The sequence below is a fragment of the Erinaceus europaeus genome, chromosome 9 (assembly GCF_950295315.1).
Source record: "Erinaceus europaeus chromosome 9, mEriEur2.1, whole genome shotgun sequence".
Taxonomy (NCBI): Eukaryota; Metazoa; Chordata; class Mammalia; order Eulipotyphla; family Erinaceidae; genus Erinaceus; species Erinaceus europaeus.
The window spans coordinates 67,204,959-67,224,516 of NC_080170.1; the positions used below are offsets into that span (position 1 = coordinate 67,204,959).

The 19,558-nt window shown below is 49.3% G+C and overlaps 2 protein-coding genes across 4 annotated transcripts; one reads left to right on the plus strand and one right to left on the minus strand.

Moving 5' to 3' along the window:
* The first annotated feature begins 236 nt into the window (after window positions 1–236).
* Window positions 237–14,756, plus strand: NR1I3 (nuclear receptor subfamily 1 group I member 3). 3 transcript variants are annotated; one of them, XM_007537423.3, is made up of 9 exons: window positions 237–432; window positions 624–753; window positions 4,908–5,038; window positions 7,703–7,872; window positions 8,044–8,183; window positions 13,179–13,324; window positions 13,411–13,527; window positions 13,661–13,766; window positions 14,555–14,756. In XM_007537423.3, the coding sequence occupies exons 2-9, from the start codon at window positions 644–646 to the stop codon at window positions 14,682–14,684; spliced, it is 1,050 nt and encodes a 349-aa protein (XP_007537485.1). In that variant the 5' UTR covers window positions 237–432; window positions 624–643; the 3' UTR covers window positions 14,685–14,756. The 3 variants fall into 3 exon arrangements, with proteins under 3 accessions (XP_007537485.1, XP_060054096.1, XP_060054097.1); XM_060198113.1 differs by lacking the exon at window positions 237–432 and having other exon boundaries at window positions 617–753; XM_060198114.1 differs by lacking the exons at window positions 237–432; window positions 13,661–13,766 and having other exon boundaries at window positions 617–753.
* Window positions 14,757–15,169: 413 nt separating this feature from the next.
* Window positions 15,170–19,487, minus strand: TOMM40L (translocase of outer mitochondrial membrane 40 like). The gene is made up of 10 exons (XM_007537416.3): window positions 18,422–19,487; window positions 17,973–18,209; window positions 17,644–17,711; window positions 17,284–17,376; window positions 16,952–17,053; window positions 16,515–16,620; window positions 16,079–16,201; window positions 15,886–15,962; window positions 15,555–15,657; window positions 15,170–15,450 (listed from the first exon to the last, which is right to left on the minus strand). Exons 2-10 carry the CDS (start codon window positions 18,085–18,087, stop codon window positions 15,311–15,313), a joined length of 927 nt encoding a protein of 308 aa, XP_007537478.1. The 5' UTR covers window positions 18,088–18,209; window positions 18,422–19,487; the 3' UTR covers window positions 15,170–15,310.
* Between the last annotated feature and the right edge of the window lie 71 nt (window positions 19,488–19,558).

Here is a 19,558-nt window from a genome sequence, read left to right on the forward strand (position 1 = left end):
AGAAGCTGGGGCCCCTGAAGCCCCTGGACCTTCAGACCTGCAACTGTCCTGCCTACTATCTTCTGTCATCCTAGCCTGTCCGGGTATCCCTGGGATGAGAAAAGCAGCAAGGCAACCAGTGAGTTTGATAAGGAGCCACTCCAAGTGAGTCACAATTTCTCCACCCAGCAAGGTCCCTCCCCTCATGCCAGCCACCAGCCCCATGGGCATGCTGGTAAAACCTCCCATCTAGGCCTTTGCCCTGGGTTCAGAGTCTATGCCTGATATGGGGACTCTCTGGATGTCACCAAAAGCTACACACAGCAAGAATCTGTGCTTTCAACTTCCTCTGTAGACCGTGTTCCTGACACCCTGGCCCCGGCTGCCCTGGAGACACAGTGGACAGCAGGACAGCAGGGGCATGGAGCCAGGCCTCCAGCCCCAAGTCTGCAGGTACATATGCTTCTGGAGAAGGGGGACTGGCAGAGTTAATTTTGGGGTTCAGAATCTAACAGCAATCAAGTTCACATACAGGAGGTCAGGCCCAGGCAGATTGGTGCAGAGGTTGGGCAACAGGGGAATAGAGTGGAGAGTCAAGTTTGGTCTGAGCTTACCCCTGCCCTCTACCTTGGTGTCCATGACAGTCACCCCAGGACCTGAAACCATGGCTGATGGTGAAGAAGAGGAGCCCAGGAACTGTGTGGTGTGTGGGGACCGAGCCACCGGCTACCATTTCCATGCCCTGACTTGTGAGGGCTGCAAGGGCTTTTTCAGGTGAGAATGTGGGCTATCCTAAGAACAAATGTCCCCTCCCCTACCCCACCTCCCAAAGCCTATCAGGCCATCACCCTGTCCCTTGCACATGTCTGAGCTTGTCCAGCCACATGACCCCTGCACCCACAGCCCCACTTCCTGGTGGCTGACCCAACACATTTTGCCAAGCTTTGCACTATATAAACAGGTGGCATAATAGCAGAGGGACGGACAGACGCATGGCTCGGGGACACAGCCTAATGCCAGACTATTTATCTCAGGCTGGAAGATACTGTACCCAGCAGACTACATGCTTTGCCAGGTACCCAGCCTGGGTTTGAGTTCCAGGACTACACGGGAGTGTCACAGCACTTCAGGAAACTTCATTGTTACAGTCTCTTCCTCTCTCTGAAATAAAAAGACTGAAAAGGGGGTCAGTTGATGACAAAGTGGCTAGACCATTGGACTCTCAAGCATAATGTCCTGAGTTCAGTTCCTGGCATTGCATATGCCAGAGTGATGCTCTGGTTCTCTCTTTAATGAAGTAATAAATAAATATAAAATAAGGGGGGCTGAGTGGTGGTGCATCTGGTAGAGCACATATGCCATAAGGTGCCCAGAGCAGGGTTCAAGCTCCCTGTCCCCACCTGCAGGAGGAAAGTTTCAGGAGTGATAAAGTAGTGCTGTAGGTGTCTCTCTTTCTGTCTTGTCCTCTATTGATTTCTATTATTTATTTATTTTTTGGTATTATTTTTATTGAATAGCAACAGCCAGAAATCGAGAGGGAAGGAAGGATGGGGGGGGGGGAGGTAGTAGATAGCATAATTGTTATGCAAAGAGACTCTCATGCTTGAGGCTCTAAAGTCTCAGGTTCAATTCCCCGCACCACCATAAATCAGAGCTGAGCAGTCCCTGGTTAAAAAAATATATGAGGAGTCTGGTGGTAGTGCAGCGGGTTGGCACAAAGCGCAAGGACCGGACTAAGGATCCTGGTTCATGCCCCCGGCTCCCCACCTGCAGGGGAGTCTCTTCACAGGTGGTGAAGCAGGTCTGCAGGTGTCTATCTTTCTCTCACCCTCTCTGTCTCCCCTCCTCTCTCCATTTCTATCTATCCTATCCGACGACGACATCAACAACAATAATAACTACAATAAAACAACAAGGGCAACAAAAGGGAATAAATAATTTTTTTTTTTAATGCGGGGGTCAGGCAGTAGCACAGTGGGTTAAGTGCATGTAGCACAAAGCACAAGGACCGGCGTAAAGATCCCAATTCAGGGCCTTGGCTCCCTACCTTCAGAGGAGTCACTTCACAAGCGGTGAAGCAGGTCTACAGGTGTCTATCTTTCTCTCCCCATCTCTGTCTTCCCCTTCTTTCTCCATTTCTTTCTGTGCTATCTGGCAACAACAACATCAATAACAATACTAATAACCACAACAATGATAAAAAAAAACATGAGCAACAAAAAAGGAAAATAAATAAATAAATAAAATATTTTTTAAAAAGAGGGGGGAGAGAGAGAGATACCTGCAGCCCTGCTCCACCACTTGTAAAGTTTTCCCCCTGTAGGTGGGGACCGGGGACTCAAACCTGGGTCCTTGTACATTGTAACATGTGCACTCATCCAGGTGCACCACCACCCATCCCCTGATTTCTTTCTGTAACTATCGAATAAATAAATAAAATTTAAAATAACAATAATAAAAAAGATAGAAAAAGTTTGCTCAAGAGCAGATAAATATAAAATGCAAAAGATCCCAATGCAGGGGCCAAGCGGTGGCACACTGGATTAAGTGCATGTAATACAGAGTACAAGGACCCATGTAAGGATCCAGATTTGAGCCCCCAGTTCCCCACCTGCAAGGGTAAGGGTCAATTCACAGTGGAAAAGCTGTTCAGCAGGTATCTCTCTGTCTCCCTCTCTATCTCCCTCTCCCCTCTCAATTTCTCTCTATCCTATCCAATTAAAAAAAAATTGCCATGGGGGCCAGGTGGTGGGGCACCTGGCTGAGCGCACATGTTACAATGTGCAAGGACCTGGGTTCAAGCCCCTCGTTCTCACCTGCAGGGGGAAAGCTTCACGAGTGGTGAAGCAGGGCTGCAAGTGTCTGTCTCTTTCTCCTCCTCCTCAATTCCTCTGTCTCTATCCAGTAATAAATAAATCAAAATATTTTTTAAAAGAAAATGGCCGGGAGTCAGGTGGCAGCACAGCAGGTTAAGTGCATGTGTCGCAAAGCACAAGGACCGGCTCAAGGATCCCGGTTCGAACCCCCAGCTCCCCACCTGCAGAGGAATTGCTTCACAGGTGGTGAAGTAGGTCTGCAAGTGTCTATCTTTCTTTCCCCCTCTCTGTCTTCCCCTCCTTTCTCCATTTCTATCCTATCTAACAATTACAACATCAGTAACAACAACAATAATAACTACAACAATTAAAAAAAAAAAAGGGCCACCAGGAGCAGTAGATTCATAGTACAGGCACTGAGCCCCAGCAATAACCCTGGAGAAAAAAAAAATCCCAGTAGTATAAAAAGAAACAAAAAAGACCATTTATTGGGACTAAGAGACAGCTCATCCAATAGTATACATGCCTTTTTATGTGTCTGAACTGTGACACTTCATGGGAACATTATAAGGACTTCAGGGGAGCTCCATGGATGGTGAAGTAATGCTATTGGTGTCTCTACTTCCCCCCATTCTCTAGATAAAATGAATGAAGTGGTCTAGGAAATGGTATAGTGATAAAGCACAGGGCTGGTAATCATGAGTTCCTTATTTCTGTCCTGGCACTGAATAGTGATGCTTCTTATAGTGATGGTTCTCTCATAAATAAATAAATAAAGGCTGGGGGCAGGGGGTAGATAGCATAATGGTTATGCAAAAAGACTCTCTAAGCAGTGCTCTGGTAAAAAAAAGGCTGAGTGTTGGTACACTCAGTTGAGTGCACACGTTGCCATGAGCAATGTGTACGGTTCAAGCCCCTGGCCACCACCTGCAGGGGGAAAGCTTCTGTATTGGTGGAGTAGTCTTTCCTCTTTGTCTCCCTCTACCCTCATTTCCTCTCTGTCCTATCAAATCAAACAGAAAAGAGGGAAAATGGTCACAGGGACCCCAGAGATAACTTTGTTGGCAATAAATAATAAAATCCATTAACTTAATTAAAATTAAATCAAACTAGTTATGATTAAATAAGAAAGAATGAAAGCTGGAAGATGGTTTGCCTAGTACAGCATACACTTTACCGTGCATGAAGAACTGGGTTTGAGTGTCCAGTCACTTCATGGGAGCACCTGCACAAGGGTGAACTTCACAAGTTGTGGAGCAGTGCTGTGGTATCTCTCTTCTCCTCCACCCCATGTTTTATCTTTAAAAAAAGGAATTCCGGGAGTCGGGTGGTAGTTCAGAGGGTTAAGCGCATGTGGCACCAAGCACAAGGACCCGCGTAAGGATCCCGGTTCAAGGCCCTGGCTCCCCACCTGCAGGGAAGTCACTTCATAGGTGGTGAAGCAGGTCTGTAGGTGTCTGTCTTTCTCTCCTCCTCTCTGTCTTCCCCTCCTCTCTCCATTTCTCTCTGTCCAACAACAACGACATCAATAACAACAACAGCAACTACAGCAACAATAAAAAGACAACAAGGGCAACAAAAGGGAAAATAAATAAATTAAATTAAAAAAAAAAAAAGAATTCCCCCCACCTGCAGGGGAGTCGCTTCACAGGTGGTGAAGTAGGTCTGCAGGTATCTATCTTTCTCTCACCCTCTCTGTCTTCCCCTCCTCTCTCCATTTCTCTCTGTTCTAACAATGACAACATCATCAACAACAACAGTAATAACTACAACAACAATTAAAAAACAAGGGCAAAAAGGGGGAAATAAATAAATAAATATTAAAAAATTATTTTAAAAAAAAAGGAATTCCACTTGGAGTGATGAAATCATGCAGCAGTGAAACCCCAGTAACAACCATGGTGACAAAACAAAAAGAGGAGAAAAAAGAAAGAAAGAAAGAAAGAAAGAAATTGAGCCCACACACTAGGCTCTGAGTCCATTTCCTGACACCAAATACAAAGATGTGAATCAATCAGACTGTTAATTATTCTTTGCAACCAGCCCAGGCTGTGTTAATGAGGCTTTTCCCAGGGATCCCTTGTTATCTATGCCTGCCTCTGTCTCTCACAGGCGGACTGTCACCAAGAGCGTGGCTCTCTTCTGCCCCTTTGCTGGGAGCTGCGAGGTCAACAAGTTTCAGAGGCGCCACTGCCCAGCCTGCCGGCTACAGAAATGTCTGAACTCAGGAATGAAGAAGGATAGTGAGTTGGTCCCTGCAGTCCCCAAAACTTGTTACTTGGCAGGCAGAGCTCTTTCTGTGCCTTTCTCTCTCTGTATGTCTCTCTCTATCTCTTTCTCTCATAGATATACACAATCTAGCTTCCTGACAAACCCTCAGCTATTTTTTAAATTTACTTTTTATTCTTTTCTTTTTTAAAATATTGTATTTATTCATTAATGAGAGGGATAGAAGGAAAGAGAGAAAAAGAACCAGACATCTCTCTGGTCTATGTGCTGCTGGAGATTGAACTCAGGACCTCATGCTCAAGAGTCCAATGCTTTAACTACTGTGCCACCTCCCGGAACACTTATTTTTTTTATTTTTTGACAGAGACAGAAAAATTGATGTGGTGCAGTGGATAAAGCATTGGACTCTCAAGCATGAGGTCCTGAGTTCAGTCTCTAGCAGCAAATGTACCAGAGTGATGTCTGGTTCTCTCTCTCTTTCTATCTTTCTCATTAATACATAAATAAAATCTTTAAAAAAAACAAATAGCGAGTTGGGCGGTAGCGCAGCGGGCTAAGCGCACATGGCACAAAGCGCAAGGACCAGAATAAGGATCCCGGTTCGAGCCCCCGGTTCCCCACCTGCAGGGGAGTGGCTTCACAGGTGATGAAGCAGGTCTGCAGGTGTCTTTCTCTCCCCCTCTCGGTCTTCCCCTCCTCTCTCCATTTCTCTCCATCCTAACAATGACAACATCAATAATAACAACAATAATAACTACAACAACAATCAAAAGACAACAAAGGCAACAAAAGAGAAAATAAATAAAAAAAATATATAAGAGGGACTTGAGCGATAGCGCAGTGGGTTAAGCGCACATAGTGCAAAGCACAAGGACCAGCTTAAGAATCCTGGTTCGAGCCTCTGGCTCCCCACCTGAAGGGGGAGTCACTTCACAAGTGGGGAAGCACGTCTGCAGGTGTCTATCTTTCTCTTCCCCTCTCTGTCTTCCCTTCCCCTCTCCATTTCTCTCTGTCCTAGCCAACAACAATGATATCAATAACAATAATAATAATAACTACAACAACAATAAAAAAACAAGGGCAACAAAAGGGAAAATAAATAAATATATATATAAAAAAAGAAAAATTGAGAAGGGGAGGAGGAGGTAGGGAGGGAGAAAGAGAGATACCTGTAGCACTGTTTCACCACTCCTGAAGTTTCCTCCCTACAGGTGGGAACTGGGGACTTGAACCCTGGTCCTTGCACATAGTAATGTGTGCACTATACCACAATTATATCATTAATTTATTTATATCTCAAAAAGAAAACCAGAGATTTACTCTGGCACATGTGATTCAGGGCACCAAACTCAGGACTTCATGCTTGAGGGTCCAAAGCTTTACCCATTTTGTCACCCCCCAGGCCATATATATAGAGAGAAGGGGGAACAGGAAGGGAAGCAGGGACAGACAGACATTAAAACCCTAGAGCACTGCTTAGCTCTGACTTATGGTGGTACTGAGGACTGAACCTGTAACCTCAGAGCCTCAGGCATGAAAGTCTATTGTAGAACCAATATACTATCTCTCTAGCCTGCCAATTTCATTTTATTTTTTGTCACTAGAGTTGTTGCCAGGGCTCAGTGCCTTATTCAACTCCATCTGGTGACTTTTTTCTCTTTTGACAGAGGGTGAGAAAGAGAGAGATAGAGAGGGAAAGAGACATTGAAAAAGAGAAATAGCTGCAGCCCTACTTTACTACTCATGAAACCCCCTCCCGCCCCCGCCAGTGGGGACCAGGGGTTTGAACCCAAGTCCTTAAGCATGGTAATGTGTGCATTCTATCAGGACCACCAATACCCTGAGACTTCACGTCCCACCCTGTGGCCTTTGTTCAGTCCCTTGCAGCCTCACTGCCCCAGGCCGCCCTTATTTCAAGTCTCTCCTATAGGACATTCATTCCAGACCTCCCCCCTCCCTGACCCTGTTCTTTCACAGTCCCTGGCACTGAGCTGACTCTCCACCACCAATCATCACCCCAGGACTGGGTGACTGGCTTCTCTCCTGGCAGTCAGCCAGCCACTTCACTCAGCCGGAAAGCCATGGTCAGTCTCCAGACTGGGCTATCCGCCTTCCAGCCTCCCACTTTTTCCATGACATCACTTGTCTCCTCATGGAAACTTGACTGAGACCTGACCTCTTGGCTGTAATTTAGTCTCCCCTGGCTGTGCTATTCTCTGACCCTCAATCTCTTGAAACTTAGCTTCTTCATATGTATCTGGAAAATGGGGATCAACCCAGTGGGGTCTTTTCCCTGGAACCCCAGAACCTTAGTAATTCCAGTACTCTGTGGACAGATGTGAGCCTGAGGGCATGTGTCCCATGTCCTCATAGACCACTCAATCCCCCACCCCTCAGATCAGCATGTCATCACAGGACTCCTTGCAATTCATAACCTTTTTGTTTTCTCCTGATCACCATGCTCTTTCTCCATTACTGTGCCCAAGACCTGGTACCCCTCCTCTTCATTCCTCTGCCCACAGACCCTGATACCCTTCCTCTCCATCCCTGTGCCAGGGAGGCCTCAAGCCCTCATCCCAGCCCTCACTCTTGCAGCATGTCTGCAGGCCCCCAGCCTGGGTTGGCCTGGAACCTGCCCTGCCAGGAACCTAATTCTGTCATGTCTCCTCTGACTGCAGTGATCTTGTCGGCAGAAGCCCTGGCCCTGCGGCGAGCCAGGCAGGCCCAGAGGCGGGCTCAGCAGGTTCCAGGGCAGCTGAGCAAGGAGCAGGAGGAGCTGGTGCAGACCCTGGTTGGGGCTCACACCCGCCACGTGGGCACCATGTTTGACCAATTTGTTCAGTTCAAGGTGAGCCCCACCCCCACCCCCCACCACACACACACAGAGGCTGGTCTGGGTGATGGGCTAGGTACCACCAGACCCCAGCCCAGCCCAGGACCCACCAAAATAGTATCTGTGGGGCAGGGTTCCACCTACCCCCATACCTGCCGATCTCTGGCTCAGGATCTGCTCTTGCAGCCCCCAGCACACCTGTTTGCCTGCTGCCAGCCCCTGGCCACCATGGGGCCGCCCCTGCCCCTGCTGGCTCACTTTGCTGATATCAACACTTTCATGGTGGAGCAGGTCATCAAGTTCACCAAAGACTTGCCCCTCTTCCGGTGAGTGGTGGCTAACCTGCTCCTGATGGGGGGTGGGTCTAGGTAATGAACTATGTATACACCTAAGATATGCTCAGTTATCAGCTCCTGGAGACAGCTCAGTGGATGACAGCACAGGACTTGAGTGCATGAGAACTTGGGTCTGATCCTTAGCACTGAGCAGTGCTCTGGGCTCCCTCAAAAAAAAAAAAGAAGAAGAAGAAGAAGAAAAAGGAGGAAGAGGAGAAGGGGCTGGGCAGTGGAGCACTGGGTTAAGTGCACACAGTGCGAAGCACAATGACAGATGCAAGGATTCTGGTTCCAACCCCTGGCTTCCTACCTACATGGGGTCACTTCACAGGTGATGAAGCAGGTCTGCAAGTGTCTTTCTCTCTCCCTCTCTGTCTTCCCCTCCTCTCTCAATTTCTCTCTGTTCTATCCAGCAACAATAGCAACAAGAATGGAAAAAAGATGGCATCCAGAGCAGTGGATTCATAGTGCAGGCACCAAGCCACAGCGATAAGCTTGGAGGCAAAATAAATAAATAAGGGAGTGGGGCAGTAGCGTAGCGGGTTAAGTGCATGTGGTGTGAAGGGCAAGGGCCAGCATAAGGATCCCCGGTTCAAGCCCCCGGCTCCCTACGTTCAGGGGAGTCACTTCACAGGTGGTGAAGCAGATCTGCAGGTATCTATCTTTCTCTCCCCCCGTCTTCCCCGCCTCTCTTCATTTCTCTCTGTCCTATCTAACAATGACATCAATAATAACTACAACAACAATAAAAAACAAGGACAACAAAAGGGAAAATAAATATAAAAAATTAAATATTAATAAATAAACAAATCTTGGGGCTAGGAGACAGCTCATCTGGCAGAGCACACACTTCACCATGTTTGAGTATCTGGGTTTGAGCCCCAACCTACCACCACACAGGAATGCCAAGAAAAAGGGAATCTTCGGGGCCAGGTGGTGGTGCACCTGGTTGAGTGCACAAGTTACAGTGCACAAGGACCCAGGTTCAAGCCCCCGCTTCCCACCTGCAGGGGGAAAGCTTTGCAAGTGGTGAAGCAGGGCTGCAAGTGTCTCTGTCACTCCCCCTCACTATTTCCCCCTTCCCTCTCAATTTCTGGCTGTCTCTATCCAATAAATAAATAAAGATAAAAAAAAAAAAAAGGGAATCTTCATGATCATTAGAGCCATGTACTGGGGGATGAAAGAAGAGCCTTGTGCATAACTGACACCACTGCTGAGTAGTCTCCTCTGACCAACTTTTCCTTTTTCTTTTTTTCTTTCTTTCTTTTTTAACCAGAGATACAATTACTTAACTCTGGCTTCTGGTAGTGCTGAGGACAGAACCTGGGAACCTCAGGCAAGAAAATATTTTTGTGGGGGTCGGGCGGTGGCGCAGTGGGTTAAGCGCATGTGGCGCAAAGCGCAGGGACCGGCATAAGGATCCCAGTTCGAGCCCCCGGCTCCCCACCTGCAGGGGAGTCACTTCACAGGCGGTGAAGCAGGTCTGCAGGTGTCTGTCTTTCTCTCCCCTTCTCTGTCTTCCCCTCCTCTCTCCATTTCTCTCTGTCCTATCCAACAACGAATTGCGTCAACAAGGGCAATAATAATAATAACCACAACAAGGGCAACAAAAGGGGGGGAAAAAATGGCCTCCAGGAGCGGTGGATTCATGGTGCAGGCACCGAGCCCAGCAATAACCCTGGAGGAGGAAAATATATATATATTTTTTTGCATCACCATTGTGCTATCTCTTCTTTTTTAAAATTTTTTTCCCTTTTGTTGTCCTTGTTGTTTATCGGTGTTGTTGTTATTGATGTCGTCATTGTTGGATAGGACAGAGAAAAATGGAGAGAGGAGGGAATGGCAGAGAGGGGGAGAGAAAGACACCTGCAGACCTGCTTCACTGCCTGTGAAGTGACCCCCCCATCCCCCTGCAGGTGGAAAGCCGGGGGCTCAAACTGGGATCCTTACTTTGGTCCTTGTGCTTGGCACCATGTGTGAGGGAAGACAGAGCTACCGCTCCACTGTCCATCAAGTGAGTGCCCTTGGTACCATTCAAAATGCTCCCATGTGGTCTCAAGGCTCAGAACCAGGTGCTCCTGCTCGGTAAGGTTTGAGCTATACCAGTGTGCCTTGTGCCCCCAGAAATATATCTTTACTGGTCCAGGAGATGGTGCAGTGGATAAGACATTGAACTCTTAAGCATGAGATCCTGAGTTCAGTCCCTGGCAGCACATGTACCAGAGTGATATCTGATCCTTTATCTCCCTCTCCACCTATCTTTCTCATTAATAAATAAATAAAAATCTTTATATATATATATATATATATATATCTTTAAACACATTTCCAGGGCCTGGGAAAATACCTCAGTGTGTTTAAGTTCATATGCCTGAGGCTCTGAGATCTTGGGTTCAACTACCAGAAGCCAAATCTGAGAAGTATTCTGGTGTCTCTCTCATTAAAAAAATATATATGTATATGTATATGTATATGTATATGTATATGTATATGTATATGTATATGTATATGTATATGTATATGTATATGTATATGATGGGTCGGGCAGTAGCACAGTGGGTTAACACACATGGCACAAAGCACAATAGCTGGAATAAGGATCCTGATTCAGGCCTCCAGTTACCCATCTGCAGAGGGGGTCGCTTCACAGGTGGTGAAGCAGGTCTGTAGGTTTCTGTCTTTCTCTCCCCCTCTCTGTCTACCTCACCTCTCTCCATTTCTCTTTGTCCTATCCAACAACAGTGACATTACAATAACGATAACCACAACAACGATTAAAAAAAAAAAAGGGCGGGGCCAGGCGGTAGTGCAAAGGGTTAAGCACACGCGGCACAAAGCACAAGGACCGGTGGAAGGATCCTCGTTCGAGCCCCCAGCTCCCCACCTGTAGGGGAGTCGCTTCACAGGCGGTGAAACAGGTCTGCAGGTGTCTATCTTTCTCTCCCCCTCCTCTCTCTCGATTTCTGTCTATCCAACGACGACAACAATAATAGTAACAACACCGATAAACAAGGGCAACAAAAGGGAAAAAAATGGCCTCCAGGAGCAGTGGATTCGTAGTGCAGGCACCAAGCTCCAGCAATAACCCTGGAGGCAAAAACAAAAACAAACAAACAAAAAAAAAACAAGGGCAACAAAAGGGAAAAAAAGAAAAAAAAAAAAAGGAAAAAAAATAGCCTCCAGGAGCAGTGGATTTGTGGTGCAGGCACCGAGCCCCAGCAATAACCCTAGAGCCAAACAAAAAAACAATATATATATATATATATATATATATATATATATATATATATATGGAGAGAGAGAGAGGGGCAGTGGTGCAACTGGTTAAACGCACTCACTACAGTACACAAGGACCCAGGTTCAAGCCCCGGGTCCCCACCTGCAGGGGGTAAAGTGGTGAAGCAGGACTCTCTCCCCTCTCACGTTCTGTCTCTATCCAATAAGTAAATGAATATATTAAATATATATTTAAAAAAAAAAAAAACAGGGTGTAGGAAGTAGCACATGGGGTTAAGCACACACATAGTTCAAAGCTCAAGGACTTAAGCAAAGATCTTGGTTCAAGCCCCTAGCTCCCCACCTACAGAGGGGTTGCTTCGCAAGCAGGTCTGCAGGTGTCCATCTTTCTCTGTCTCCCCCTCCTCTCCAAATTTCTCTCTGTTCTATCCAACAATAACAACAAAAATGGAAAAAGGTGGCAGCCAGGAGCAGTAGATTTGTAATACAAGCATCAAGCCCCAGCAATAACCCTGAAGAAAAAAAAATACATACATACATATATATCAGGCTAGGCGATGGCACAACTTGTTTATACAAGTTATCATGTAAAGGAACCCCAGTTCCAGGCATGGTGAAGCTTCATGAGTGGTGGAGCAGGCTTTCTCTCTCCTCTTATTTCATTTTTTTAATATTTATTTTCCCTTTTGTTGTTCTTGTTATTTTTAATCGTTGTTGTGGTTATTATTGTTGTTATTGCTATCATTGTTGTTGGATAGGACAGAAAGAAATGGAGAGAGGAGGGGAAGACAGGAAAGGGGAGAGAAAGACACCTGCAGACCTGCTTCACCACCTGTGAAGCAACTCCCCTGCAGGTGGGGAGTCGGGGGCTTGAACCAGGGTCCTTATGTTAGTCCTTGTGCTTTGTGCCATGTGCGCTTAACCCGCTATGCTACCACCTGACCCCCTCTCCTCCTATTTCTGTCTGCGTCTTAATTAAAATTTAAATTTTATCTACTTTTTTTTTTCCTTTTATACCAGAGCACTGCTCAGCTCTGGTTTACGGTGGTGCAGGAGATTGAACTGGGACTTTGGAGCCTCAGGTGTGAGTCTTTTTGTATAGCCATTATGCTACCAACCCTAGCCTTATTTACTTATTAAAGATTTTATTTATTAATGAGAAAGATAGGAGAGAGAAAGAACCAGACATCACTCTGGTATATGTGCTGCCGAAAACTGAACTCAGGACCTCATGCTTGAGAGTGTATCACCTTAGCCACTGTGCCACCTCCTGAACCACTATTTATTTACATTTTAAATTTATTTAAATTTTTTTTTTTTTTTTTACCAGAGCACAGATCAGCTCTGGCATACGGTAGTACAAGACTGAACCTGGGGCTTTAGAGCAACTGGCATGACAGTCTCTTTGCATAACCATTCTGCTATCTACCCCCACTCTATTTACTTATTATTTTTTACCAGAGCACTGCTCAGTTTATAGTGGTGCTGGGGATAGAACCTGGGAGCTCAGAGCCTCAGTCTTGGAGGTTATTTACATAATCATTATGCTGTCTCCTCAGTCCTAAAATAAGATAATAAACTTGAACATTTTGTTTTTAAAAATTCAAAAAAAAAAAGAGCAGAAAATGAAAATCCATTTTCCAGCTTTGCTTTCACACGTCTCAATCAAGATCTTTCTTTCCTGTCAAGTTCAAGTCTAGCCAGGAGTCTAAAGCACCTTTCCTGCCTCCCACGTCCTCTCCACCCCAGGTCTCTGCCCATGGAAGACCAGATCTCCCTCCTCAAGGGAGCAGCTGTGGAAATCTGCCAGATCGCACTCAACACCACCTTCTGTCTCCAAACACAAAACTTCCTATGTGGACCTCTCCGCTATACTGTTGAACATGGGACACATGGTGAGCAGGGTTTTGCCGGCCCCCAAAGGTAGGACAGTGGCTGCTGAGGTGACCCAGAGAGTGCCTGAATTTGGCCTCTTCCACAGCGGGGTTCCAGGAAGAGTTTTTGGAGCTCCTCATCCGCTTCCACAAGACACTGAGGAGGCTGCAGCTGCAGGAGGCTGAGTATGTGCTCCTGGCTGCCATGGCCCTCTTCTCTCCTGGTGAGCACCCCAAGAAGCTGGGCTTGGCTCCCACCACAACCCAGACTCCTGGCCCTGGGAATCCTTCTCATTCCAGCCTTCTGACCTTCCAGGCTGTCAACCCGCTCTGAGGTTCCCATTTTTTCTTTTATAGACAGGCCAGGGGTGACTTGTAGACAGGAAATAGACCAGCTGCAAGAGGAGATGGCACTGACCCTTCAGAGCTACATTCGAGGCCAGCAGCTCAGGTCCCGGAGCAGGTATGTGGGAGCAGTGATCAGGGAGGAACCCCAGAAAGCCCAGGTCCAGCACTGATGCCTCTAGCTGCCCTTCTGCAAGGTCTCCTAGGCCTGGCCCTCCCTTTGCCTCCCTCCCATGTTAACTCCTTTCAGTACCCAAGCTGTTCTGTGGCTTCTTCAGCTCAAGGTCTCCAGATTTGTTTTTTATTGAGTAGAGATGCAAATGGTGGCTCACAGGCTCTGTATGAAAGAAGGCGTTCCTGGAGCCCTGGGCCCTAAGGCCATGGGCATCTGCCAAACCAGCTCCTCAGGGTCCCCTTTGCCAGAGGGCCACTTTCTTTCATTCCACATTCCCCTAGAACTGAGGGTTGTTCACAACTTTAAGGTCAAAGGCAGCCCCTGGTCCAGCAGGTGGTGAGCTTTCAACCATGACAGGAGTGCCCTCCCCTCCTATCCTAACTCCTTCTCTAGGAGCTAATTTGGCCAGAAGAAAGGTTCACATAGCAGAAGCACCTTCTAGAACCTGTTCTAGGCCACACCCTCAATCTGCACAGTATCAATTCTGCCCCAGTCTAGGGCTCTCTTCCTCCCAAGTGGCTCAAGGTAAAGTGGGGACAGTGAGACAGTGTCCAGCTCCACAAGGACCTTGGGGGTCCCGGGCAGACAAGTCACAACACAGCATGATATTCTGTAGTGTTCAGTCCTTGCTGGGGGACAATGCAGGAGATGCAGAGGTAGAGGAAGCCTCAGGAACCTGTACCTTGCCCTCTGACTGTCTCTAGCCAACCCTCTCCGCCCCCCCGCCCCAGATTCCTGTATGCCAAGCTGCTAGGCCTGCTGACTGAGCTCCGGAGCATCAACAATGCCTACTGGCACCAGATACAGCATATACAGGGGCTGTCTGCCATGATGCCACTTCTGCAAGAGATTTGCAGCTGAGACCAGGAAAGGAGGGGACCCTTGGAAGGGGGTTTCCTAGCAACAGTGGCAATGAAAGACTGAAAGCCGTAACTGTCTCTTCATGCGGTCATGGGTGGAAAGGGGAGGTGGGCCTGGGGACACTGTTGTTCTGGGAACACAAAGGGTGACACAAGCTCTCCTAGGAATGAGTGAGCCTCACTTTCTGAGGTTAAGAGATTCAGCCCTTCAGCCCTTTTTTGGGGGGATGGGGTGGGGGTGGAGGGGGATTCTGGGGTAGGGAGCTAGTCCCATGCAGACTTTTCTTCCCTGGAGAAGGAGAGAGCTGGGAGCTTTAATTCATAGGGAAGTGAAGAAGAATAAGAAGTAGGGTGGGAAGGGAGAAAAGTCAGACAGAGAGCTTCCCTGAATCTTCCTCCTCCCTAGCTAGAGTCCCAGAGTTTGGGAGAGGATACCGGGGCTGGTGACAGTGTGGGGCCTCAGACCAGCACCCCTTGGATGTGACTGCTCCAGTTCCCAGGGCACAGTCCCATCCCCTACTCTGCTCCTGGGACCCTGTGGTTGCCCAATTAGATGGGTTCCAGAGATGGGCCTTGGTCCTCAGCCGTCCAGGTGGCCACTGTGGTGGTGTTGGCTTGGAGATAGTCTCAGCCCACGGTGATGCTGAAGCCGCAGTGGAAGCGGTTGCGCCAGTGGTTGAGGAAGGCCCCAAGGGCCAGGGTGACAGGCAGGGGGGGCATCTTCTTCTCTAGCACAGCCCCCACACACCAGTTACTGTCCACCAAGCCTGTGGGGAGACAGGACCGGAGGGGGACTTCAGCAGAGCTGGGAGGATAGGAGGCAGCACAAAGGCAAGACTCCCCCACAACCCTTGGTAGCTCCAGACATCACCTCTGAATACCATGTTGGCCTGGGGCAGGGTCAGGTGGTAGCCAAAGGAGAATGTGGTGTCCTGGAGCCTGGTATTGGCCTCAAACTCCACTCCAACTTGAACCTGAGAAGCATGGGTAAGAATGTTGGTTGGGTGGGGTCTCCATGTCAGCATAGGGTCCTGACAGGGTTCAGGGGGTGATGGCACACCTAAGGGGCCTAGAGTGTATGTATGTGTGTGTGTGTGTCTCCAAGCATATATGTTCATGTGTTGTGGGGAAAAAAGCAACACAGAGGAACCCCTGGGTTCTGGGGCTGGGGGCTCAGTGGTAGGTGGGGTTTGTGGCCTCACCTGCTCGTTGGCCCTGTGGTAATAACTTGCATGGGCCCCGCCTGACCCCACGTTCAAGGTGGCCACCCAGTGCCCAGCTGCAGGAACCAAAGGATGGAGAAAAGAAGCGTCACTTTGGGAGATGCAGAAAGCTAGGAGACCCCCCCCTAAAGTCCTAGCTGGGCCCAGAACCCTGGACCCCTTTGCCCTGTACCTGAGTACTTTCCCGCCAGTGTCAGAATAGCCCCCTCTTCGCCTGGTCGCCTGTGGTACACCAGCTCTCCCCCTAGCACCAGCCGCTGTGTAAGGCTCTGCAGGAAGTGGGCCACCATGATCACTGGGAGGTGTGAGGAGTGGGGGAAGATGGGAGTCAGTAAGAGAGAACACATCTAGGTCAGCTTCCCCCTCCAGGACTGCCACCCAAGCCTGTCCAAGAAATTTCTTTTTTTTAGAGGCAGAGAGAGAGAGAATAAGAAACCAAAACACTGAAGCTTCCTCCAGTGCTGTGGGGGAAGGTTTGAACCTGGGTCATACACATTGGCAAAGCAATGTACTATCTAAGTAAGCTGTTTTACCAACCCAAGAAGCTTCTTTTTTGACCCCCTTGATGAGGAAAAGTCACCACCAGCAGGTGCTCAGCTCCTCCTCACCTGACTCTCCAATCAGATCGGGGTTCCCAAGGGTCAGGGTAGCTGTGTAGTCATCACCCCGATATTCCCCATCAAACTGCCATGTCAGGAACTTGGCCTGCTGCGTCTGGGTAAGGAGAGGCAGGAATCACAACTCCCTCCTGCTGTCTTCTGGTGCCATCACTATGCCCTGGCAGCCCCCAGGGGTAGACAACCCAAATAGTAAAGGAAAAAGGGGTTGGGTTGTGTTGCACCCTGTAGACCACACACATTGCCATGTATCTAGGTTCAAGCCCTCAGTCCCCATCTTGCTTCACAAGCAGAGAAGCAATGATGCAGGTGTATCTCATTGCTCCCCCACTAACCCACCTCCTTCTTCTTCATTTCTCTGTGTCTCTGTCATTGAAAATAATAATTAATAACTAAATAAGAGAAAGAGGCCAGGCAGCAATGGTCACCTGGAAGACAGCTTTGGCTCGGAGGCGTTCTGCCAGCAGGACCAGGACCTGGGCATTGAGGCTGCCGCTGCTGTCCATGTCCCCCACCACAGTGGGGAAGACCTGTGGAAGATGGGAGAGACATAAAGGCTGAGCTGACTTTACCCCACTCCTTACAGAACCAAACACAGCATTTCTCCACAGTCCACAGCGCCTCCTGCTGGAACCACAAGGCAAAGCCGCCCAAAGCAGTGGCCGCCTTCTCCTCCTCCTCCTCTCCATCATCCTCCCCCTCCCCTTCCGGAGCTTGGGTTCCAGAAGCTATTACAGCCTATATGAGGTCTAACCCTCACCTCAGTGGGGCTAAGTTGCCAGTCCCCAGCATATGCTGCGTGTAAGTGATAGCCGGCCAATCCCAGGGCACTCATGTGCACGGTGTGAGCTACCTGAGGGAGGAAGGGGAAGGAGGGGTAGAAGGAAGCTCAGTCCCGCCCCCAACCCTCTGCACCTCCGCCCTGCCCCAAGGCCTTTTACAATCTCCACAGTCCCCGCAGTGTTCCAACGCACCCAGGGTCACAGGCGAGGGGGTAAAGAGTGGTCCCATGGCACCCCACCTCCTGCCTCAGTTGTACAGCACAATGTTGGAGCGCAAAGGGAGGAAGTGGGGGTGGGGCCAGGTGGGAGGGAGGGAGGCGGGCGGAGAGGAGGAGCACCTGGAAATGACTGCTCAGAACCTTGTTGACCACCAGCTTCACGCCCTCCATCTGAGCCGGAAAAACATCTGAGGGGGTGCAGGGGAGGAGGAATGGGGGGAGTGAAAAAGTGAGCACCAACCAGGAAGCCTGACCCCCAAGGACTTTTCTAGAAAGAAAGGGCTTTGTGGACTGACCTCGGTCCACTGTATGCGCCCCATTTCCTCCAGCCACTGGAGCCTCCCTGCAGGCCAGATGCCCTCAGCGCCGCGATCTCCCAGCCCTTCCAGACACCCTCACCCTATCCTGAGCCCTCTCAATGGGACACCCACAAGACGTCCAATTCTCACCTTTGCACAGGCGGTGCAGCTCATCGAAGCTCCCAGGGTTGGGCAGAGGCTCCTCTCGACGGGGGCTCCGGCGCGGCAAAGCCCCCATGGGTGCCAGACCCAAAGTGTTCCCCATGTCAGTCGGGGGCCGGGGCTAGTCTGGGATGGACGCTAAAGTTCCCTGTCCCCCCCAAGGGTCCCACCCCCCATTACCCGGCTCCCCAGTCCTAGAAACTTCCACATGGTCCGCTGCTAGACCTAGAAAAGGAAGGGCGCGAGAAGAAGGTAGCAGTGGGGAGACAGCCCCCGGCAAACTACCGTCCCATGCCGGCTCCTGCTCCCCCACCTGTCACCCCATCCCCTCCCCCCACTCTAATCCCAGCCCCTATGACCTCACCCAGCCTCCCAGTCTCTCTCCTCTCCATTCTCAGGCCCCGAGCCGAGGCTAGCAATAAAGCAGCAGCCCTTACCGTCGCAGACCACAACTCTGCACCTTTCTCCCGGCACACCCCGGTCATCTTGATGGGTGCGGCCATCTTGAGTGATGGCAGGGCTGCGGCTTCATGCAGCATCCCTAGCGCGGGATGGAGCGCCATCTTGCAAGCTGGCAAAAGAAGTGCTCGGAAAAGTACGGCCCGCCCTTGGTTGGGTCCTGCTTAATGGGCTAACAGGAAGGCTGCCTGATCTGCCACAAGCCAATGGGAAAGCAAAAAGCAAAGGAGTGGCAGGTCCGACGTCCAAAGAGCTGCAAGCCTGGCTGCTGCGGCGGGCGGACTGAAGTGAAAGCGACTGTACCTAAACTGGAAAGTCCAGGTCCCCAAAGTCAGGGACCCGCGGGTCTGATGGTTCCTAGGAGCATGGGGAAATTTGTACCCAATGAACCCAGAAACGCGCCTTCAAAGCTGGCATACTATGAAGTCCGCTTTGGAATCCTGGCACCTCACACTCTTCTTCACAACCCCCATCAAGAGCCCTTCACAGGTTGGGGATAGATAACAAACATACTGGTCATACAAAAGATTCGCTCATGCCTGAGGCTCCAAAGCCCCGGTTCAATCCCCACACTACCATACACCAGAGCTGAGCAGTGCTCTCGTTTTAAAAAAAAGGGAAAAAAATTTTTTTTTTCTTTTGAAGACAGAGATCCCTTCGGAACCCTCCTCAAAGGGGCCCCCAAAATACACTTCCAGTGGACAACTACTTGCAACCTTTCTGAGACATGCACTCAAGCCTCTATCCTGTGGTCTGTATCCCCAGTCTCATCTTGCCCTTTGGGTGCAATGGGAGTGGGCTGTGAGAATTGGGGAACAGGTGCAGGTGTGCAGCATTAGCTGATAGAACCCACCTTTCCCCAAGGAGCTGCTTTGTAGGGTTCATCCTAGAAAACTGAACCTGGGAATGGGACTGGGGACATAGCATAATGCTTATACAAAAAGACTTTCATGGGAGGCTGGGCGGTGGCCCAGGGGGTTAAGCACACATGGCGCAAAGCTAAAGGACCCGTGTAAGGATCCTGGTTCGAGCCCCCACCTCCCCACCGGCAGGAGGTCGATTCACAGGCGGTGAAACTGGTCTGCAGGTGTCTGTCTCCCCCTCCTCTCTAGATT

Bases quoted from the DNA above. Each gene is read 5' to 3' on its own strand.
- NR1I3 (XM_060198113.1), top strand. From the start codon at position 617: ATGACAGTCACCCCAGGACCTGAAACCATGGCTGATGGTGAAGAAGAG. The intron at 754-4,907 runs GTGAGAATGTGG...TGTCTCTCACAG, and splicing joins GGCTGCAAGGGCTTTTTCAG to GCGGACTGTCACCAAGAGCG. The intron at 7,873-8,043 runs GTGAGCCCCACC...CTGCTCTTGCAG, and splicing joins ACCAATTTGTTCAGTTCAAG to CCCCCAGCACACCTGTTTGC.
- TOMM40L (XM_007537416.3), bottom strand. From the start codon at position 18,087: ATGGGGAACACTTTGGGTCTGGCACCCATGGGGGCTTTGCCGCGCCGG. The intron at 15,963-16,078 runs GTACAGGGCAAA...TGGTTCCTGCAG, and splicing joins ACTGGCGGGAAAGTACTCAG to CTGGGCACTGGGTGGCCACC. The intron at 15,658-15,885 runs GTGAGGCCACAA...CATGCTTCTCAG, and splicing joins ACCACAGGGCCAACGAGCAG to GTTCAAGTTGGAGTGGAGTT.